We start from the raw sequence: 17,424 nt of genomic DNA, 5'->3' as shown, positions 1-17,424 counted from the left end.
ATTTTTACTCTGAAATAAACAAACAGAAAATCTGCTTTTTGTCATTTTCATATCAATACTTTTGATGAGAAATAAGCTACCTCCAAACCTTATATTTCAGATTAAAACCAGCCCTCTTCCTCTGCATTTGGCAAAGCCTGCACCCCTCCAGCGCGAGGCTCATTTTGGGCCAAATTACTCACTCCGATGTAAGACAGATGACACAACGAATGACTTTAACCTAAATATTGCATTTGAATGTGAAGTCAGCAGTTTGTGTCTGATTCAGACTCATCTGAGGTCATTTTTGTTTGATTTAAGTCAATTGAAGGTTGAAATGATCGCAAAACATATATACATTACATAGACATACACATGGCATGGAAATAACTCATGTTCAGTCCAGCAGTGCAATATAACATCCCAATCTAACTGATTATATATATATATTTGTCATGTACATATATATATGTATTTATGGGTGTATGTATGAGTAGATATATATATATATATATATATATATATGTATATTATTCAAGTCCTTTTTTGGAACCATGTGATGGAGAATTGTCCTAATTTGTCTGTCTGATGACAATAAAAAGTCTTGAATCTTGAAACGCAGTGATAGAAAGACTTCTGACACACAACATTCCCTAGCAATGACGGGGTGGGGGGAAAAATGATGTATAACATGGAAAATTAATATTAAGAGGAAATGAAAGTAGTCAATACAAAGCGACAAACTAAAACAGTCACAGAATAAAACCTTCACTCTCCTTTGTTTCCAGAGAAAACTCAAACAGCCAGGCGAGTTGCCCTGACAGCACTTGTGTCTTAAATGATCTTTGTGGAGTATAAAAGGACTTTTAGCTCGTAAATTGCTGTAATTATCAAACATGCCCTTCTCATTTTGCACAGTCAGACCTCGTTGGCAAATTCACCCCGGCAATTAAGGAAAGCTGGAAATGAATGACAAGTAATGGTGTGGCCCACATTACTCAGATGAGGGCAAGCAATCCAGAGACAGAAGGGTGTAATGGTGGGAAATGTGCAACACAGACTGAGAAGAATTACACACTGAGTGGATTATAAACTGTGTTTGCACATTTATTCATAATAATATGGATGTGTTTGAGTGAAAATCCTGTTCCTGCTTGTGTGTTTTTCATTCACTATTAGTATTACTAGGTATGGAATTGGTTGCCACCACCCCCACCCTCCAGCTCTTGAAGACTTTGTTCAGTGTTCAGTGTCACTTTGTTGTGGTCCTAGGGAGGAGCACAAAAAGGTGGTGGTGGTGGTGGGGGGGCACGAGATGCAAATGATGGCGTTTCAGAACACTTTGCAGCCAATCATAGACAAATTATGGCTCCGTGAGGATTTTGCTCAACATCTGAAGTGGCTCCTGAAGGATCAGGAGAGGAAAGAAATGTGGAAATGTGGAAAAGTCACTCTATTCTACTTTTTCCTGCAGCTCTTAACGGCGAGGGACATAATATTAAAACACATTAAAACAAAACAAAGAATTGACTTTTAAATGGAAATATAAGTTGTGTGTGTTTAATCAGCATTAAGGGATTCAGTCAGTGATGAGATATTTGTGAACTTAAAGCGCCTTGAGGCGACTGTTGTTGTGATTTGGCGCTATATAAATAAAACTGAATTGAATTGAATTGAACTTTGTAGACAGATTTCTTTGACAATATTTCACATTTAACAAAAATTTCATTTCTATAATTCAAACAGAAAGAAAAGAGAAGGACATGCTTGAATCCGATACGTCCTGGGTCTCTGTGACTACCTGTGCCTTTGTTAGCAACAGAGAAATGGCGCCTCTATGTGGCCACTTTTTAGTACTGTACTTTTTAATACAACAAATGTGGACTGAAGTAGGACAGAAAAATTGTTCCATGCCCATAATTTTTTTTTTTTTTAATCAGGAAAGGACTCAGCAGTTAAGCACATTTTAGGTTCAAAATTAGCACATTTCCCCACCCAAAACCCAACAGGACATTGTGGCTATTCTTGCTCTATTAAAGGGAAGAAAGAAGCCAGGGAAGGATTTCTTTTATTATTATAAAATGATATTGTCTGGAATTATTAAGACGTGAAAAAAAATTAAAACGTGTATTAACATCTCGTTTTTATTAAATCATATGACTTAGGGAAAAATATACATAAATACCCAATTTAACTTTGAGAAAACATGTTATTATTGTACTTAAAATAAGAGCATACATTAGAGGTGGGCGTATCATTCCAAATATCGCAGTGCGGATATTGGTACTAGATTTGACTGATAGTAGCGCAACAGGATGTGGGTTTCTAAGTTCAGTATGTAGCCCACTGAATGCTGTTAATGCTTTTTTTCTGAAAATACACGAAAAGTTGATACCTTGAAATTTTGAGATAATATCCCAAAATGTTGACTTAAGACAAAAAAAATAAATAAAAAAAATCTGTGGTGGAAACACGCTTCCATACAGAGTTTAATGGGAGATTAAAAAAAACAACTTTTAGAGTAATTAATAAAAATGTTACGTCACCTTTACCTTTCCTTTGCTTTCCTAGATACACAAACCAACCGATGAGGTCATAGTTCGTGTGAGTGGTGAAGGCTAACCTAACGGTCGGAGGTGAGCAATGAAGCCGTGTAACAACCATTAGCCAAATCGTGAATAGGCCACCGTTAATCAGAGCAGTAACGTGCATTTATCTTTTTAGCTTCAGAATAATATGGCTAAGGAAGCGGCGAGCCAAAAGGTGAGTGCATTGCCAAGTTTGCCCTTGCCGCTTTGAGCGCAATTATTTTAGCTAACAGCTAACGGAGCTAAGGTAAGTAAGTAATGCTGGGTTATGTTATGTGATATAAACTTTATCAGAGTTAGTTTTCGATACTTTTGAGCTACTTTATGTCCAATAAATTGTTGGTTATAATCTTAGTTTACGTGAAAAATACATTAAGAAAAATGCTAATTAACTTGGAATTAACTTGTGCAATATATATGCTAGCTAAATAGGTTAATTCAAAGTAGCTAAGACGTTAAATACACTTTAATGGGACACGCTGTTCTACTTTACGCGAATTAAACTATTTTTACCTGAGAAATATTAATGCTCGTTGAAGATAATTTTGGAAAGTTTGTGTTGTTTGAGTAACTTTTTTTCTTTTCAATTTTCACACAATCCTTTAAACTATAGGGAAACACTCATTAAGTTAATTGCTAATCATTTTTCGCTCTGTTGTATCTTCCTGACAATTTTCCCCCATATTTTCTGGACATTTGAAGTGAATCTTTAAAGGAATTGAATTTTTACCCAGCCCACAGGCTGACTGCACACTTCTCATCTTTTCTTTTACTTTTCTTTTTTTTTTGCTTTTTCCCTGTTGTAGGCATAAACGTTTGTGGTTGTAGTTTCTTATGTATTCAGGTTGAAGGTACATCTACTTTGGTTTAAGAACCTGCTGTTTAATTATTTATTTTGTTAGTTTTGATTAAGTGTTAAGTTTCAGAGCAGAATGTCCTCATGAACATGGCTACATTCATTTTACGAGTCATGTTGTGTAAATAGAAGTGGGATTTATAATCTCTGACCACTTTAAGTAAAGCTAGGTACCTACTCCTTAAGACACACATGTAATCAGCCAATCACAGAGCAAGTAAGTGACTCAAAGTCACATGACCAAGTAATCCTGCTGCTGCACCTCTTGGTCTCAGTATGTCAGGAACTGCTAATCTTCTGGGATTTTCCCACAAAACCATGTTTAGGATTTAGAGAGAATGGTCTGGAAAATATAAATTTTCTGTGAGGGGAAATCTCTGAGTGAAAATGCCTTTTTGAGGTGAGGGGTCATAGGAGAATGAGCAGACTGCTTTGAGCCGAGAGAAGGCAACAGCAACTCAAATAACCACTCGTTACAAGCAAAGTATACAGAAGAGCAACTCTGAAGGAGCACCACTTTCAGCCTTAAAGCAGATGAGGTTCAGAAGCAGAAGACCACACGCGGTGACACTCTTGTCTGCTGAGAGCAGGAAGCTGAGGTTGCAGTGTGCAGGGGCTCAGGAAAACTGGGAAACCTTTGCTGGGCTGAGGACTGTCCCAATGTCTGCTGCAGCAGACGGTAGAGTCAGAATTTTGGTGTAAACAATGTGAAAGCACGGATCTAGCCTGCTGTGTATCAACATGATCATCAGGGATATTTTCTCTTGACACTTCAGGTCCCTTAGGACCAGGTGAGCATTGTTTAAACACCACAGCCTGCCTGACCCAATACTATAATGATCTCCACACTCACCAGATCTCAATCTAAAAGAGCATCTTTGGGATGTTGTGGAATGAGAGAATCACGTCATGGATGTGTGTGATGCTGTCATGTCAATATGGAACATAGTCTCTGAGGAGTGTTTCCAGGACTTTGTTGGATCTGTGCCATGAATGCAAAAAGGGCCCAACCCAGTATTGGCAAGGTGTACCTAATAAACTGTCCAGTAAGTGTAGTACTTAAGTTTTAGTACCCTTAATCTTGACTACTTTCTGGGAAAGAAATTAAAAAATCAGGCCAACCTCATTACGTGTAGAGTTTCTTACTGGCCCAGAGTAAGACCAGTACACGCTGTCTTTGGGCCTGAGTGAACAGAGATATGTATTTTCCACTTTACATTTGCACAATAATGTACTCATAAATACAGAAATTTTGGTAGGACAAATAAAATAATTGCTCTTGGCTTGAAAGCTGGACATGAAACATTCCAACAACTTGTTCACACAAAATTATATTTGGTGTTTGTTTCCCAGAGCGGGGGCAGTTCCTCCCCAAGTGATGTGCTACTTCCAGATGATTATGCTGACAGCCTGACAGACCACAGCACAACCTTTGGCAACGTGATCCCCAACAGGATTTTTGTCGGGGCACTTGACTACAGGGTGAGGGCTGCCGAAATAATGTAGAACAAATGATTCAGACCATGATTTAAAATCTCTTTTGCAATGATGAACCAAACGAATGTGTTTCAAGGTTAATGAGCGTGACCTGCGACACATTTTTTCTCAACACGGCACAGTGAAAGAGGTGAAGATTGTCTTAGATCATTCAGGAGTGTCGAGGGGGTGAGTTCATTGTCTTTTTCCTCTCATACACAGAGTCCGACTGAATGATAAAGTATGCACAGCTGATTTTCTCAGCTTTGAATTTAAGCGTTATAAGCGTTATTTACACATTTACTGTCACAGTAAAACACGCTCTGTCTTTTGTCTTTCAACAGATATGGGTTTGTTACATTTGAAACTCAAGAAGATGCTCTGAAAATCCTCAACAATGTAAGTAGTTTAGTGTCTTGCATTGGAATATTTCATGCATATAATAATGCAAGCAATCTGACTGGAATATGTTGTCTATATGTTGTTGTCTGTACGTCTGTTTATGTGCTTTTACAGACTAATGGAGTCACGTTCAAAGACAAGAAGCTCAGTGTTGGTCCGGCTTTTCGAAAGCATCAACCTTCAAGTCAAAGTAGGTTGACGGTCCAGTAGTGCAGGTGTTTGAACATGTAGATTAATTGTTATCAGCAGTTCTAAAATAATTGTGATAACTGGAGTACTAAATTTCAGGCTCATGGTCCAACTTTTACAGGCACATTTCTTGTGATGGCTAAAGACACCAGATCATGGTTCTGTGGTTTCATTCTTTTCTCAGCAAAGAGCACCTCTACAGCCAGCTTTGAACCTGCCATGCCTCAGCAAACATCCTATGGGACCTTCTACTTGACCACAGCCACAGGCTCTCCCTACACTTACCATAATGGAGTTGCCTACTTCCACTGCTCCAACATGACTAGTCCTTCCTACCAGTGGCTTGTAAGTGGTCATATAACACCCATTTAACACTTTCAGTACTATGCAGAAGGCTTGATTTTATGTTCAGTTTGCCTCAGCTGGTAGTAGTTTGTGGTGTGGGTGTAGTTCCCTCTAGTGGACAAACTAAGCAATGCAAAACTAATAACATAATAACATATCCCCCCCAAATCAGCTGTTATGAATGCCAATTGGGTTTTAACCAATTTATCCAAGGGAGCTGGTCTAATAAGAGCTCGTGCGTTTGTGGTGTCTTTTCTAAAAGAGACAAATTTATACCCACAAAGACCAAACTTGCATCTCCAGATAGAGTTGGAGTAACGCAGATTAATCAGAAGCTCTTTTCTAATGTTATATATTTGCATGATTGATGACTTTCTTCCAGCCGCCATCTTCGCCGATGGTCCCCCATCCTTATCAGCCTGTGTATGAGCAACCATCCAGTCACCACTACCAGGTCAGCTCAGCCTTTCAGGGATCCAATCATTTCTCCCATTGGTGCCATTTAACAAGCACAGCAAGTTATTTAACAGCAAGCTTTCTTTCTGCCTCACTCTCACTGCAGTGCGTCCCAAACCAGTATCAGTGGAATACCCCCCAGGTAGGCAAACTGCAGCTTGCCTTTAGCTTGAGCTCTGGAGCGTTTGGCCAGTTTTGACCTGTTCTTGATGTCTGTTCTCTAGTGGCAGATGCCGTCCTATGCAGTCTTGTACCCCCAGCAGTCACAATATGTTTACCTGCCTGCTGATGGAGTTTCTGTTCAGCCACCTGTGTTGTTCATGGAGGACTCCACAGTGGAGGTGCAGATTCATCAAGGAAAACCAAAATGTTGCACATTTATTTAACTGTATCTATTCCCTTGAGTATATTTTATTTTGTTTTTGTAACTTGACGATAGATAAGACATGATACATAACTGTAAAATGCCTTCAATCTTTCTGCTATATTTGTAGCTTGTGTGCAAAATCCTCTGATGTGTAATTTTGAATGAAGTACCATGTTATAATTCTGCCATGAATATTGAGGAAACATGCTTTTCAGAGGAGGCACTTACTCTGTCCTTTTCCTCTTGCAGTTTCTAGAGCCAACAGTGCAGCATGTTTACCCAGTGTATCCTCAGAGAGCAGAAGAAATGGCACCTGCTGTTCTGCAGCCTGACCCTGGAAAGGTAAGAAATGGATATCCCTCCTGTAAGCCAGCTCATAAATTAAAGGTCCTGGCAGCAGGTGGGTAGAGCTTCTGTGCTCTTGTTGACATCATAAAGAGCCAAGAGGCAAAAAATATCTGCACAACCAGTATTTAGACCAGTCTGAAGCCTTAGCATCTGGTTCACAGGGTTTAATTTGTATACTAACGTGATTATTTTAAACTTTAGCCATGTTTAATGTGAACATCCATCATTACAGCAAAGTATATATGACAGTAAGTAAAGAAAATAATAATAGGTCTCTGTGTCTAAGTAGGGGAGGGTTCAGGTGCAGGTGATAAATAAGAGTGTCGTTATAGCTAGCACTCTTATTTATCACCAGATTGCTTTCTCTGCATGGTGTTTCTTGGATGGCAAAGTGCCAAAGTAAGAGTACAAGTTAGATGGATGGAGCCTAAATGAGGAAATTATTTTCTGGCACACCCAGTGTCAGACTGGACCACTGCTTCTCCTCTGACTCTGTCATGGTTAGTGTAACAGTGTTCACTGAGTCATAGTGTGTTACTTTTTTTTTTTTTCTCCCTCTGCAGAATCAGAAGTTTCCACCCTCGTGGGTCCATCACAAGCCAAGGCACCGCCGCCACATCCATCACAAGGAATACCACCATCTGCCAGAATCAACAGAGCCTCCAGACACCTCCATGTTTCACACTCCCCAAATGTCAAATGTAGACTAAATCCACTGAGGACTTTACAAGAGAAACGAGTTACACATCTAATTTTAGTCACTTCCTTTTTGCCCTATGGGTAGCTGATAAACCTCAGCCTTACAACATAAAGGTGAGCTTTCATCTAGTTGTGCACTCAGATGACTGAGGTTTACTGTTACAGTGGGGTTCTTTTCTTACGCTATATTGTTTGTTGTTGTTGTTGTTTTTTTTTTAACATTTAGGCACAAATAGTAGCAGTGGTGAAGTATCCCAGTAACAAACATTTACTTTTGTGTGAAAACACGTTAAGTATTCATAGCATATCTTGAATTGAGCAAAATAAAAGCTGAAGATATTCATTTGCAGTAATAAGTTATACCCTACAGTCCAGTCATGTCCTTCATGGTAAAGACTGAAATTTGGACTTCAACTTAAATATGAATTATATCAAGTCTAACTGTCAGTTTTATAGTAATTTGTTCAGTTCCAGCTTTTTGTCCTTAGTCATTTAAAATAGACAAAGTTTTTATACATTTATACATTTAAAATTGTCTGTGTGATTTTATGACATTGCTGTTCATCTTTGTTCATTTTCTTTGCTTTTGTTCTGTATTTTGCTTGAGGTTTTCAAGCTTAAAGCAAACTGTAAAACTGAGAAATAATAAAAATAATAGCTCTGTAATGTCACATGACCACCAAAGCTTGTTTTGTTCTCACGTAATTTTAAGTTCTTCAGTGGTAATAAATGTTTCCTTTGGTGTAGTTACCATGTTGTTTCCATTTGTAGGCAGCAATTCTGAAGTGGTTATGCCTGAAAGGATGGAAAATGGGAAACATATTTAACAGTTTAAAATAACAGCATGTTTTAAATATGAAGATTTAAAGTAAATGGGAGAAAAAATCAAGTAAAGCCAGACTGATTTATCGGTAGATTGATGTTATTGGCTTATAATCGCTATTTGCTTATGTGTCGGTGTTAGGAATTAGAACAGCCAATAAGTGAAAATGATAAAAGTAAAGAAGAGATGGGAGAAACACCCTTCAACTGTGTTATCATTACTGACATTGCACAGTTTGTCCACAAGAGGGCACTCTGTAACTTCCCTGTTTGCCAGAAACAAAACAACCAGTTGCTCCAAGCAGTCAGGCGAAGTGTACTTAAAGTGTAAATAAACAGCTACACATAACAAATATGGGACATGTTTTTTATATTTTAAGAAGCAAGAAGAAAAAATATCAAATGAAGTTTCAGATTATCTGGTCTTAAAAACCCTTTATTAGTCAGGTTTGTAATTTGAAATGTACAATATCAAATTAAAATGTTTTAAAGGTGTAGATGACTTAATATTAATTTTCCATTTCTAAAGCAATGATCACAGTGCAAAGGATTTGTGCCTTTTAGAGCAAATCTTTCAAATTGAGTGTGTAACACAGGATTTGCATTATGAATATTAAATCTGCATACATCAGTTTAGCACAGATGGGATGAATATAGTTTTTTAAATGCTCTAAATGATTTGTAAACTCTAGACATTATATATGTGGCTACTGTATGGGATAATTGGAGCTGAATAATGGAGCAGTCTGGCACTGATGAATCAGGGATTTTATGTGTATGAATGGGATAAATACCTTGGCAGAGTGGCAAAGCCAACAAAATGCCAGCTTATTAGAATAACAAGAGATTGAGTCTCGTGACCTTAGGTTGAAGTTTATAAAAAAGCTGTGAGTGTCTGTGCCATAAGTAGCATTATACTGTTTTTATGTCACTTTAAGAATTTTTCCAGTTTTCAAGATCTGCTTTACCTGCTGTAAAACTGAAAGTACGTTTTCACATATGTGTAATATATTGACTGATACATAATATTACAACACATTAAAATAGATTCTGTGGCCCAGAAGTGGCAAATGGTGTCATATTTAAGGTCTCCTGTTCAAGCTTAGTGTAAGGGAGCAAACTACCCTACTACACAGTCTCCCAGCCTCTGAATCAGATAAAATGCTTCATACTTTATGATGTCACTTTTAGGCCTTACTTGGAAAATAGTGAAAGTGGCATACTGAAGCTTTGGCTTGGATTTTCCTCCTTTATATAGGTAAATAAACAATGTAAACCAACTGTTCTCAATACTGTGTCATGTGTATATACAATGCTGTAATCTTTATTAATAATATCAACTGACAAATAATACTGGATAAATAACAGGTTTCCATGAAAAAATGTCAAATGACAATAGAAAATACAGGCAATAATGTAAACACAAACCATTTCATGGAAACAGAGTGGGAACCATACCATAAAAATGTTAGGTTTTGTATTTAGTGTTTCTGTTATCATTACGTACAGGCATGTGTTATCATAGGTCCTAAATGGGGGTGTACAAGGCAGCGGTTACTGTGCGAAGCCTCCATTCAAAAACCCACAATAAACATCAGCAAAGCTAAAAATGAAATAATTAATTCAAAGGCAGTTTAGCCTGTTTCCAAAAATGATTGAAATATATGCAAAGATGACTTAATGTCCAAGCTAAACACTATACTTAGGCACTGCAGCAATGCTGATGTCAATACAAACACAAATATTGATGTTTATCATTTCAATGGAGGCTTTAGTGTCTATGTTTGCTATTTAGCTCTAATATTTGTTACATTACACTAAGGGCCACAGCAGTTCTGTGATTATGGCTAGATAAATAAAAAATCAATTAAAAAAACAAATTAAAAAACAATAAAGGTAGATTTAATTATCCCTTAATCAAGTTTACAACAAGATAAACAAGATTTCATCATTTTTGTTGTAGAAAATATTGATTATCCAAAACAGCCTGAGGTACAAACAAACAACTGTAGCCTTTGGACCCTCAGAGCCATCCAGGATCCCTGAATGACAAAATTCAGGAAAAAGACCTACTCCGGCCCTGGCATTTGTACAGTTAGGAATCTATTTGAATGAGAAGGACGCAGTTGTTTTGCACATAATGTGATCACTGACCCGTGGGTCACTAGCAAACTATGGTGTTTTGATCAATAGTGATGAACGTGTGAAAAGTGGACAACAATAACTCATCATCACACTGCGGTGCGTCGCTATACATAACCAGATTTGTTTTATAAAACCTATTTGGATGACAATACTTTATGCTGTGCCATCACACAGCTACTTTATATAAAAGGACAGCGGCACAGAGGGCATCTATTGAGCATCAGTCGGGCCCCCACTAAAATAACAATGGGAAAGGTAAGTTTATTATGTGTTACTGAAAATACAGAATTAAAAACCAAAGCAAAACGTTAACCTTGAGATAGACGTTTGAACGAAAAAGGAGTTAAAAGTTCGTCAATGCTGTGACATACTTTGCAGATCATATTCTACGAGGACAGAAATTTCCAGGGTCGGCACCATGAGTGCATGAGCGACTGTGCTGACCTGCACCCCTATTTCAACCGCTGCAACTCCATCCGGGTGGAGAGCGGCTGTTTCATGGTTTATGACAGACCTCACTATCTGGGCCACCAGTACTTCCTGCGCAGGGGGGAGTACTCCGACAACCAGCGCATGATCGGAATCAATGACTGCATTCGCTCCTGTCGCATGATTCCCATGGTAAGCATAAGATTGTATTAAAGATGCAATGAGTTAATATTTAGAAGTGGGCATGCTGAATTGTTAAATTATTGGACTACAAAGCAAGGTCAAAGAAAGAAGACACGTATGTGCTCAACAAATTATTAATAAAACTCAAATGAACAAAATGGAAGAAGCTAAAGTAAAATAAAGGCTGACTTGGATCAACAGGTAGAAGCTCTAACACAAACTTTGTAAAAGAACTGTCATTATTATTAGACAGCTGTGGATAAAATTGATATAAATTTAGTTAGTTTTGGGGAACATTTTAGAATATAAATCCTTGACAGCTAATGTTTGACCAAAACCTCCATCATATTTGGTTCCCCACATCCAGTTGGCTCAGGAGATGCTGGGACCATGTGGTAGTCCCTGCTCCACAAAAGAAACAAACTGAAGAAGAACTTTTTGGTTAAGGGTGTTTTTCCATTAGATTGTCTTAGATGGACTGTTTTACTCTTCCATAGTGTCTGACTAATAAACATTGTTCTGCAGCACCGCGGCTCCTACAAAATCAAGTTGTATGAGCGTCCAGATATGGCCGGCCAAATGCAGGAGGTGAGCGACGATTGCCCCAACGTCCAGGACCGCTTCCGTATGTCTGACATTAACTCGTGCAATGTGGTAGACGGCCACTGGCTGCTGTACGACCAGCCCAACTACAGGGGGAGGACCTACTACCTGAGACCTGGCGAATACCGCAGATACAATGACTGGGGCGGTGCGAGTCCAAGGATCGGCTCTCTCAGGCGAATCACCGACTTTAATTAAAACCTTCTGAACCTTGTTCCTTTGTCTATTCTCAATAAACATGCTGGGCTTAAACTGCTTGTGTTTATGTCTTTATCCAAAAGAAGACGGCCTTGATGTTTAAACATTTTTTTTCCTGTAACATTTCCAAACTTCCTGTATAAGAATAGTTTGTTTGACAAGAAATGTTTGTGTTGACTTAGACCATTTCATGCCGCTTTCTCCAGAGGTAACGAGAAGCAATCAGTCCTTAAATATTCCAGACGATTCTAAAAAGTTTAAGCAACCAGGAAAAAAACAAAAAAATCCCCAAACAAACAAAAAAAGCAGCTGACACCACTCTGGTCTTTAGTTAGATTTATTGGTAGTACTTTTTAAAATATTTCACATGAAATATCTTCGGTTTTCTCACATAATGATGCGTCTGATGGATCCAACCCTGGGACTCATGCCTCCCCACTCATGAAACCTCCTGTATTCACCAGGATGTATCAGGTACTGGCGTCCCCTGTAATGAGGATGCTCGTAGAAGATCCAGTAGCCATCCATTACGTTGCAGGAGTAGATGTCATTGAAATGGAAGCGTTCATACAGGGAGGGGCAGTCATCAGTCAGCTCCATCATCTGTCCTCCAAATTCTGGGCGCTCGTAGATCATCAGTCTGTGAGTGCCTTGGTGCTGCAGAAATGATGATTACAATTATTGGCCTGTACATCAGTGAAACCTTTAATACCAAAATGCCCAACTGAGACTTACCATAGGGATCATACGGCAGGATCTCACGCAGTCGTTGAATCCCATCCAGCGCTGGTAGTCTGGATATTCGCCCTTCCTCAGGAAGTACTGGTAGCCCATGTAGTTGGGTCTCTCATAGACCATCCAGTTACCACTGTCCACTCTGATGGAGTTGCAGCGACTAAAGTGCGAATGTAGGTCAGCGCACTCGCTGCTGCACTCATAAGAGCGACCTTCGAAGTTCCTGTCCTCGTAGAAAATGATCTGAAAGAAGTTTATTAAGGGATTTTTGGCAAATTAGATGCATGCTCGATTAAATTAAAGAAATTTTGCTAAATATACCACACGTGAAGTGGTTCTGCGTCACTGGTTTTCGAAGAATAGTCCATGCAGGTATGCAGAAGCACAAAAGGAACAGGGTTTTTTTTTTTTTTAAAAAAGGCAGCCTTACCTTACCCATTGTGTCGGCTAACTTTTGTCACGCTGTAGCAGCAGCCGTGGGCTCCAGGCTGCCTTTATAACCCATGGATGACCTGTGTCATTGTGATTGAGAACAATGACTGGGCTGGTCAGCTTTTTCACACAGAACATTTTTTTTTTCTTGTGCTTTGTTTGGTGAGGTCTGCAGTGCAAATCAGCTGTTTTTTTCTGAGCCGAAGCTGCCCCCTTGCATTTGTTTAATGGCCTACACATAAAATCCACAACTAAACTAAAAATACCGACAACTATTGTCAACAAATCCCCAAACATATACAGTAATTACACTGGAATGGTGAAAGATAATATATAGACATATCACCAAATTACATTCACATGTGTGAGGGTACACGTTTTACACATCACATATAATTAAATGTATCAATGTTAATGCTAATAGCAAAGATGATGCATTTGTAACATTGATAAAAGCTGAAGTAAACATCCTTCACATGGGACTACTTTCAGCAGCCACTGCTGCACCTTTGTGCAAAGTGGCAGCAGCCTTTTATAGGTCCAGCAATTCAACCACTTTTTTTATGTCAGCAAACAAGTTGTTTTAAACAACGTCTTGTCTGTTGTGCTTTTGTTTGGTTCTTATCAGCTTTTTTTGATACGATGTTTAATACACTCTGTGATTATTTAATGCATTGGAGATACAGCATCAAGTATAACGTGCTATTATTATTGCATCGATACATTTAAATCTGTATTGTTAGGATTATTTGATTTCTTTGCTTATTATATGACAATTAAATCATTATTAATTTTTTTTGCATATTAATCAGTGTCGATACTGTGGATTAGGAGCATCATGTCAAAGTAGTATTGCCTAATTTAAAGCATGATTATAGTCTTAATCACAATTATAGTCATCTATATATATATATGTTGTACAGCATGCATTTTCACTGCAAGAGGCTTATTGTGACATTGTAATTATTCATATCAGAACCTTGCAAAGTTGTAAAGTCTATAAAACATATTTCTGTAAAGTTTTATTGCATTAAAAACCCACATTTACCAAAAGTGCAACACTTGATCTTTTTCATATAGGGGTCAGCTTGTTCAGTCAGTTTGCTTTACTATAGTTATATTACTGGTATAACTTTGTCAGTAAACAATGGGTCTATCAGAATTCAACCCTTATAAAATACTTTCCCTTCTATCAAACAAAAACTCAAGGAAATTAAGAAGAACCATTCATGTAATCCTAATACAGTTATCCAGTATAGTGAAAACTGAAAAATAGATGATACATCTATCATCTATTAAGATGATAAAGTAGGGAATGACAGTATTGTATGTAAAGTTGTATATTATACAAATGAGAGCAATTCTTCTACCAGAAATATCAAAAAAGATTGCAAAATGGTGTTAGTTACTGATTATTCAAAATATAAAACTGGTTTGCCGTTGTTTTTAGCCAATTTTTATTAAATAAAAAATATAGAAAATTATAATGTATTTATTTAAGTGGGTTTAAAGATTTAGAACCATCAATATGTGAACTGTGAATATACATATATGATTGGGTAAATCAGCTATTTATTTTGATTGAGGACTGAGTTGTAAAACAACTTACACAGATATGCATCCAGTCTATTTATTATGTGCACCACACAGTAAAAGAGGTCAATTCACAGTAAATTATACATTACAGCTGAAACTACATTCAAACAATGCACAAATCACAGTTTCAGGATAAAAACAAAGCCTTCTCTTTTTGCCTTTGACAATTTGTTAATATTAATCTGACAAACCATCTGCAAAACCTTTTAGCCAACCAAAAGTCATGGGACAGTTAAGATTCTGTGATACGTCTGATTGAATTGAATTTCATGTCATTACTGCCGATTTCTCTGAGGTTCCTGTACTCTCCTGGCTTCAGAAAAAACATCCGGCCCTCATAATTCGGTTGTTCAAACATCATCCAGTAGCCCTCCATCACGTTGCAGGACTGCATGCTCGACATGTGATAGTTATCCTGGATGGAGTTGCAGTTATCTGTCAGTTCGTGCATCTGGCCTTCAAAGTTTGGTCTTTCATAGATCCTCATCTTAAAAAGTCCCCTGTGCTGTAAAAGTGATAAAAAGTATATATTTTAAAGGAATGAAATCGTCATTTTGTAGCTCAAAACAAATGTACCCAGCTAATGCTAATGCAGAGGAACCCGAAAATTGCTTTAGGCCTGGAAAGGAAATGAGAATAAGCTATATGCTAACTTTGTTGAAGAATGTGTGCCCTGCTGTGTCACGTGGGAATCTTAATAGTAGTTCCGGAAAGTTGTCTTTTGAAAAATGTAACACAAGTCCTTAAGCTCTTGCTAGGTAGCATGCTAACAGGTAGCAGATCTTATAGGCTAGAGCTATAAGATCTATACATAAAACAGCTTTGATACAAAATGTACATTCATGACTAATAAATGTGACAAAAACAATCAATTTTTTAGCTAGAGTTTAGACTGGTTACTTTATGCACTTTCTCTATGGCTTTAAGGGCTGTACTAGGCTACATTCACATTTGTGGCAAATTGCTTTATAGAAACATAAATTGTGTTTCTGGAAAGAGAGATAAAAGAATGATAAAAAAGAGATAAAACTGCGTGATAGAAGCTATATGCTGGACATATATAGAACACATATCCTCTCATATATAGAACACATATCCTCTGCTTCACACAAGGAAGTTGAGCTTCTCATCTACTGGGTTACACATGAATTCATCAGACTGATCCTTTACATTGCTGACTGTCCTCGTCTTTACAAATGATTATATTATACTCATATTTACCGCAGGGACAATGCGGCAGGACTGAATGCAGTCGTTGAAGCCAAAGGTATTCGTGCATTCGGGATATTCTCCCCTGGTCAGGAGGTACTGCTGGCCCATGAAGTCGGGCTGGTTATAGACTATGAATGTCCCGCTCTCCACCCTGCAGGAGTTGCATTGGCTCAAGTGAGAGGCAATCTCAGAGCAGTCGCTGACGCACTCAAAAGAGCGGCCTTGGAAGTTACTCTCCTCGAAGAAGATGATCTAGAGAAAAAGACACAAATTGTGTTTGTGTGAGACTATTTCCAGAGAGAAAGTGTTCAGAGTGTCTGAGATTATCGTCAGAGTAAGTCATATCAGACAGTGCTGCACGGCAGAAGTTACAGAATAAAAATACTATTGAGTTTGACACAGTATATATAGAGTTCAATGTCCTACACTAGCTGCTGCTGGGATCTGTACCCTGCATTACCTTTCCACTCATGGTCGCACGATTTGATTTCTGTTGTTTTTCTCACTGGCGCGCTGCCTTTTATGCATCATGTGACATCAAAAGAATCTGCCTCAATTGTACGGAATCACTGAGTCAGCTCATCAGTATGGAAGTCTCTACTGTACTACACGTCAAACTGTGAACACTGCAATTACTGAGATTTGACATGTACAGATTAATTGGTGACAAAGCAAACATCTTTTTCATTATAGGACACATTTATATTTGTAGAGCATTGAATAATAGTGTTTAAAGATGAAAAAAAAGCTTTGATTTTCTCATAGATATATAATATTTGAAAGACGAAATAGTGCAGTTCTCAACTCACTTGACGATGCATTTTCCACACCATAAACAGGACAAACTTTGCATTTAGTTTTATGGCAAGACTGAAACAATAGAATCCATCCACTCTTTTAACTGCTTATTCAATCCAGGGTGACTGATCACTGAAAGTGTGAGCACTTCTGCAAAAGCAGAGATTTTGATAGGTCGCTCATCTGGAGCATTCAGGTGTGTGTTAACACAATGCCACTGTTTCCCAGGAGTGGACCCAAATTCACCCCCAGGTCAGACCGTACAATGCTCAGAGAAACTACAAAAAGCCAAGCAGCTACATCTCAGACTCTACAGGCTTCGGTTAGCATGTTAAATGTTAAAGTTCAATTAGACAAACACTGAACAAGTATGGCTTATGCATCTCCCAAAGTGGAAATGTTTAAGCCATAATGCACACACGTGAGAAAAACCAAACATATATCGGCACAAACATCTCAAACCAACAGTCAAGGTTTGGGTGTTGTGCAGCTACAGGAACTGGCCAACTTGCAGTCACTGAATTGAACATTAACTCAGTCAGAAATGAGCTCCTGTGTCTGACCGC

The 17,424-nt window shown here is 38.1% G+C and overlaps 4 protein-coding genes across 4 annotated transcripts; 2 read left to right on the top strand and 2 right to left on the bottom strand.

Annotated features, from left to right (window-relative positions):
* The first annotated feature begins 2,531 nt into the window (after positions 1-2,531).
* LOC116321872 (protein boule-like) lies at positions 2,532-8,376 on the top strand. The gene is made up of 12 exons (XM_031741816.2): positions 2,532-2,615; positions 2,704-2,742; positions 4,777-4,905; positions 4,997-5,088; positions 5,244-5,298; positions 5,416-5,491; positions 5,675-5,835; positions 6,218-6,289; positions 6,398-6,433; positions 6,516-6,632; positions 6,908-7,000; positions 7,570-8,376. The coding sequence occupies exons 2-12, from the start codon at positions 2,716-2,718 to the stop codon at positions 7,714-7,716; spliced, it is 1,005 nt and encodes a 334-aa protein (XP_031597676.1). The 5' UTR covers positions 2,532-2,615; positions 2,704-2,715; the 3' UTR covers positions 7,717-8,376.
* Positions 8,377-10,918: 2,542 nt separating this feature from the next.
* Positions 10,919-12,119, top strand: LOC116321873 (gamma-crystallin M2-like). The gene is made up of 3 exons (XM_031741817.2): positions 10,919-10,927; positions 11,051-11,293; positions 11,810-12,119. The coding sequence occupies exons 1-3, from the start codon at positions 10,919-10,921 to the stop codon at positions 12,083-12,085; spliced, it is 528 nt and encodes a 175-aa protein (XP_031597677.1). The 3' UTR covers positions 12,086-12,119.
* Positions 12,120-12,444: 325 nt separating this feature from the next.
* Positions 12,445-13,266, bottom strand: LOC116321876 (gamma-crystallin M2-like). Its single transcript, XM_031741819.2, has 3 exons — positions 13,251-13,266; positions 12,821-13,063; positions 12,445-12,742 (listed from the first exon to the last, which is right to left on the bottom strand). Exons 1-3 carry the CDS (start codon positions 13,257-13,259, stop codon positions 12,473-12,475), a joined length of 522 nt encoding a protein of 173 aa, XP_031597679.1. The 5' UTR covers positions 13,260-13,266; the 3' UTR covers positions 12,445-12,472.
* Positions 13,267-14,882: 1,616 nt separating this feature from the next.
* Positions 14,883-16,972, bottom strand: LOC116321878 (gamma-crystallin M3-like). The gene is made up of 3 exons (XM_039606333.1): positions 16,870-16,972; positions 16,070-16,312; positions 14,883-15,353 (listed from the first exon to the last, which is right to left on the bottom strand). The coding sequence occupies exons 1-3, from the start codon at positions 16,891-16,893 to the stop codon at positions 15,081-15,083; spliced, it is 540 nt and encodes a 179-aa protein (XP_039462267.1). The 5' UTR covers positions 16,894-16,972; the 3' UTR covers positions 14,883-15,080.
* Between the last annotated feature and the right edge of the window lie 452 nt (positions 16,973-17,424).

Source organism: Oreochromis aureus, linkage group 23 (assembly GCF_013358895.1).
Source record: "Oreochromis aureus strain Israel breed Guangdong linkage group 23, ZZ_aureus, whole genome shotgun sequence".
NCBI classification, from domain to species: Eukaryota; Metazoa; Chordata; class Actinopteri; order Cichliformes; family Cichlidae; genus Oreochromis; species Oreochromis aureus.
The sequence above is the reverse complement of the archived record's forward strand: the minus strand, read 5'-3'. Positions and strand labels throughout refer to the sequence as shown.